This window comes from Haliotis rufescens, unplaced genomic scaffold (genome assembly GCF_023055435.1).
Source record: "Haliotis rufescens isolate VD_foot unplaced genomic scaffold, xgHalRufe1.0.p SCAF_126, whole genome shotgun sequence".
NCBI lineage: Eukaryota > Metazoa > Mollusca > Gastropoda > Lepetellida > Haliotidae > Haliotis > Haliotis rufescens.
In genome coordinates, this window is record NW_025963809.1 from 350,454 (window position 1) to 356,202 (window position 5,749).

The 5,749-nt window shown below is 44.5% G+C and overlaps 1 protein-coding gene across 1 annotated transcript; it reads right to left on the reverse strand.

The window, feature by feature from the left end:
- Positions 1-316: 316 nt before the first annotated feature.
- LOC124121988 (putative ankyrin repeat protein RF_0381) lies at positions 317-4,017 on the reverse strand. The gene is made up of 2 exons (XM_046485128.2): positions 3,828-4,017; positions 317-1,377 (listed from the first exon to the last, which is right to left on the reverse strand). Exons 1-2 carry the CDS (start codon positions 4,015-4,017, stop codon positions 317-319), a joined length of 1,251 nt encoding a protein of 416 aa, XP_046341084.2.
- Between the last annotated feature and the right edge of the window lie 1,732 nt (positions 4,018-5,749).

Genomic DNA, 5,749 nt, shown 5'->3' on the forward strand with positions numbered 1-5,749 from the left:
AAAATGCACCTTGCCTATTTTTGCATAATTGTACAGTGTTTCTTCTCAGATACCCTGAACTTCAATAGTTTCGCTGGCCATCATCGCTTCATCCTAATTCTTGAGAGAAATACCTACGATACCAAATGAAAAGATATATAATATAATTTAACATTGTTCGGAGTTGACCACTTCACTCTACGTGCCAAGAACAGATTATCGTTATCGAATTGGGATATATAAATTACTTTCTTTGTATATAAAAAAAAAGGCAACGCCCTGTCCCCATGTAGCAAACATCACTGGTGTCACTTTGTTCTGCTTGAGGCAATACCTATCAGCAATAGACAGGGGGTTTTAAGATCGGTTTCACCATTGACACCAACTTGTGATTGGCCCCTTTCTTGATAAGCATTCTAAGCACAGCCTTATGTCCTCTGTGTGCTGCAATCATTGCTGGGGTGCGACCATAGGCATCTTGACTGTTGATGTCCACAATGTTTTGTGCGATAACATACTTGACTGTCTCAAAATTTCCTCCAACACAGGCCATATTCAGGATGTTATCACCAACATCATCGACAATTCTCAGATCAGCCCCATTGTTAACAAGCAAGTCAAACACAGCCTTATGTCCCCTGTGTGCTGCAATCATTGCTGGGGTGCGACCATAGGCATCTTGACTGTTGATGTCCACAATGTTCTTTGTGAGGAGGGACTTGACTATCTCAACATTTCCTCCAAAACAGGCCAAATGAAGGACGTTGTTTTTGTCATCACTCAATAGTGATAGATCTGCCCCTTCTTTTACAAATAAGTCAAACACTTCCTTATTTTTGGCCAATGCTGCATCCATTACTGTCGTGCACCCATTCTGTTTTCTGTTGATGTCCACAATGCCCTGTGTCAGTAGGTACTTGATTATCTCAACATTTTCCCCTTCACAGGCTAAATAAAGGATGTCATCTTCGTTATTATTCAGAAGGGATAGATCTGCACCTGCCTCCACAAGAACGTCAAAGACACCGTTATCACCGTTAGAGGCTGCAAGCATTATTGGCGTAGTCCCTTCCTCATCCCGACTGTTGATGGCCACAATGTTTTGTGTGAGGACATACTTGACTATCCCAATATTTCCTCCCTCACAAGCCAAATGAAGGATGCTGGCATCTGTATTATCCAATAACGACAAGTCGGCACCTTTTCTGACGAGTAGGTCAAACACTTCTCTATGTCCTTCCACTGCTGCAAGCATCACCGCTGTCATATCGCCCTTCGTCATTGAGTTGATGTTTGCCCGGGGATCAGACAAAATGGATTTGACTCGGCTCAAATCTCCCTTCTCACAGGCATCAAGGAGATCACTGTCGGAATACACTTGCGTTTGAAGCTCTTTTTCTGTAGGAAGACATCACATCATTTGCACAATAAAAGAAATATCCGATGTCAAGAAAAGTAATGCATGTGTTAAAAAATAATATATTAATTATAGATATTTTATACGACAAATTCCTACAGTTCAGTATTTATGCCAGGGCGTCAATGAAATGAAAGATGAAATGAGCGTTGGTCCATTTCAGGCATCATCATTTGTTGACGATGTTACTTGTCTTTGCATGTGTTTGAGATGGGTACCACAGGTGGGTCAGGAGTCCCTCACTTTTCCGTGAATACCTGGATCATTATTCTTTGATTGTGAATCAAGAACAGTTGGAATCGTACAATGAACTTAAGAAGTGAATGGAATTGATGCCACTATTTCAAAACCAGAAAATGTATTACGTCGCGATAAATGCTTCATATTTTAATTGTTACATTTGGTTGGTTTGTTGTTTACCGCCGCACTCAGCAATATTCCAGCTATATGACGGCGGTCTGTAAATAATCGAGTCTGGACCAGACAATCCAGCGATTGATATCATGAGCATCGATCCACCCAATTGGGATCGATGACATGCATCAACCAAGTCAGCGAGCCTGACCACCCGATCCCGTTAGTCGCTTTTTACGACAAGCATAGTCGCCTTTTACGGCAAGCATGGGTTGGTGACATATATCATTCAACTGTTTTGATTTTACCTGGTGAGCAACAGTGCCTTGGTGCTTTGGTAAAAAAAGTGAAGAAATATTACGCTGATTCTAAATGCCTTGATGTACTACTACTACTACTACTACTACTACTACTACTACTACTACTACTATATATATGCAAGATGCAATGGCGGGCTGCAAGTAACACGTATGCACAAACGAAAGCACAAACGAAAGCAAAAACGCACAAACGGCCATGGAATTTCTGTGGAACTATCTATACTCACACGCAAAAGAAACGCAAGTCAAGTATGCAGTATACATGTTATTTATTTTCAACAGTAGAGACAAGAAATACTAATAGGGCAAGATTGACAAACATTTGACTGAAGACAGTTTAATGGATTAAAAGGCAGATGACATAATTGTTTTTTTCTCAAGGGCTTACACAGTTTCGTGTCAATACCCAAAACGTCAGTCAATACCTGGTGTGACCACCATTAACATTGCCACACATCTCCTGTACATTGAGTGGATCAGACGATTTGTAAAGGCCCTAGGGATCCTCCTGTACACATACAGAGCAGCTGTGCGAAGTTCATCGGCAGTTGTAGGGACTGGGCGCACATTGTGCAGACGCCTTTGAACCTCATCCCACAAGTGTTCGATGGGGTTCAGATAAGGGCTGAGGGCTGGCCACGGTAGAACACGGATGTTGTGTTGTTGCAGAAAGGCCATGGTAGCTCTGGCACCATGGGGACGAGCGTTGTCCTGCTGGAAAATGTGTTGTTGATGTTGTGCAAAAAATGGAACAACGTGGGGTCTGATCACTTGGTCGATATACCGCTGAGCTGTGATGCCGTGTCCCCGACCTTGACCAACATTCAGAAGCACATGGGTCCAAGTCTCGCATTAAGTCTAATCCCTGCCCATATCATGACGCTAGGTCCACCCCATAGATCCCTTTCCACAAAGTTTCTGTCAGCGAAACGATCACCTCGACGCCGCCAAATTCTGACTCTTCCGTCAGCATGGGAGACACAAAAGCGACTTTCATCAGAGAAGATGACACGCCTCCACTCACGATGACGACAATTGCGATGACCATGTGCCCACTGAAGTCGTGCTTGTTGATGCCATGGTTGAAGAACAGGACGACGTGCTGGTCGACGACATCCGAGGTTGTTGGAACGGAGACGTCGGATAACAGTGTCCCGGCTAATGTGTCGATTATGTGTTCCTATGGTCTGCCGAGCACTTTCACTTGCAGTTAGGAACGGATGTCGCTGGTGTTGACGGGTAATCTGCCGATCTTGTCGAGGTGTGGTGACCCTTGGACGATCGCTCCGAGGAAGGTCATCTCTGGTCTGTGTAGCATTGTATCGATGCAGGAGACAGTAAATTGTGGTTATGTTAACGTTGAAATGACGGGCAACATCTTGGATAGACTCTCCAGCTTCCAAACGTCCGATACTCGTATCAATTTATGATTCCGTGTTTGTTACCTATTTGCTTAAAACCACTTGCGTTTCTTTTGCGTGTGAGTATACATAACATACAAAATTTGAACTGAGCTGACGAGAAGCGGTGCTGTCACAGTGGTGGGGCCTCAGACGACAGAAAACACGACAGATTCAATACCACTAGCGCTAAGCGAATGAGCTCCAGTGACTTGAATGAATGAATGGAGTTAGCAACCGTACCTGCGGAAAATTCAAACGGAGCCAAAGACAGGAATCCAAGCCCTGCCGACTCGGCTCAGGTTGAGACGGGCGGGCCCCAGCCAGGTGCAGCATATCTGCGTGAGACGGGCGCACCGCCTCGGCTTGTGTTGGCCACGGTGCAGACGTGAAACCCAGCTGTGATTGGGACGGTGGCGCCGACTCGGCTTGTGAAGGGAATGGCGGGGACGGGTCCGCCCAAGACGGCAACACCAACTCCGACTCCGCTTGAGTTGAGACTGGTGGACATCGCCGCTATGAAATTTCGGATGCCGGAGTGTCCCATTGTGTTTCAAACCCATTTCCGACCTCGTCTTCAAAGTGTTTGCGTGTACTAATGCCGTCAAAAGTAAGGCACCGCTACGAAACTGGCGTGTACCGGAGCGTCCCTGGGTTTTCTTATCTCATTTCCGATCTCCTCCATGTTCGAATCTTCAAATGGTTTGCTTGTAACAACGCTGTGAAAAGTAAAACACCGCTTGTGGGAACATCGCCACTACGAAATTGGCCGATACCAGGGTGTCCTCGGGTGTTCTAACCCCATTTCTCACCTCGTCTATGTTCGAATCACCAAAAGCCATCAAAAGTAAGGCACCGGAGCACTTGGCAATTGGGAAACAAAAGACCTAGTCAGCGAGTCTGACCACCCGATCCCATCAGCCTATTTCGACAAGCACAGTCGCCTCTTCAGGCAAGCATGGTCTGCTGAAGACCAATTGTAACCTCGATCTTCAAGCCTAATATACATCATGACGAAGACATTTGCAACAAGACTGGGTATTGCTCTTGGGTCTCTGGAAGGCCAGTGAATGGGGGTTAATCGTATATTTATGATGCGCTTCCTTCAGTATTTGTACTCAAATCTGGGTAATTCCTAAAATCAAATATAACTTAAATCGGTGTTACTTTTTACATGCCTTCAAGAACAAACAATGAGGTCCATATGGCACCATAACTTTATGCAAACTTTCCATACTTTCTATGAAGAACCTCAACAGAGATGATCTTTAAAGTAAAGTTTATGAGAAAAAAATACCAAATTAAAAATCCAATATGGCCACAACTAAACAGGATAACCAAAATCGAGATAATTCTTGGAAGTTTGGAAGCATTTAATTCAGTAGGTTCAGAGGAGTATGGATCTGAAGACATGTACCTTAAAAAACCACTGTGAAGACCTTGAATCCATTATCAGGATTCTGTGCGCGGGGGAGTTTTGGCGTCTCTTGGCGCAGGGGGTGGTCATACACGCTATTAATGTGATGTGTCATTGAACGTGATTTTAGATGTGTGTGCGTGCCCTTTGTCCATTACTTTGAAACCTTGGTTTTACTATCCCACCTCATGGTGGATGCCGATATCGGATGCTGTACAACATTGATTTTAAATATTGATTTCGTTGAGATTTTAACAGTCACTAAAGCAACGAAATACTCAAATAAACTTAACACAAAGCAGAAAAGGCATCCATTCACAGAAATATGAAGCAATTGGGATGGTGTCCCATGGACACGCCAGATCGTGGGCTCGAATCACGGTTTCTAGGTTTGTCAGCACCATACCCAAGCTCCTGGGTTTCACCAAAGTCGTCGACGTCTGAGAACTGCATCCTTTCGGGCTTTCCTCCTTCATTAAGCTGACACGCTTTGAAATAACTGGAATACTGTTCAAAGTGGCGTTAAATCAAACACACTCACTCACTGTTAGGGAGGAGAGACTGCTGAATATGCCATCTGCACGAACTCTTGAACTCTTGGATAGTATGTTTACATTATGATGGAATGGTTGGTTGGTTTGTTGTTTAACACCGCACTCAGCAATATTTCAGCTATGTGACGGCGGTCAGTAAATAATCGAGTCTGGACCAGACAATCCAGTGATTAATATCATGAGCATCGATCCACGCAATTGGGATCGATGACATGCATCAACCGAGTCAGCGAGCCTGACCACCCGATCCCGTTAGTCGCCTTTTACGACAAACATAGTCGCCTTTTACGGCAAGCATGGGTTGCTGA

Excerpts from the sequence above, each read along its gene's own strand:
- LOC124121988 (XM_046485128.2), bottom strand. The coding sequence starts at position 4,017 with ATGGGACACTCCGGCATCCGAAATTTCATAGCGGCGATGTCCACCAGT. Across the intron at positions 1,378-3,827 it reads GGCCAACACAAGCCGAGGCG|AAAAAGAGCTTCAAACGCAA; the intron begins GTGCGCCCGTCT and ends GTCTTCCTACAG.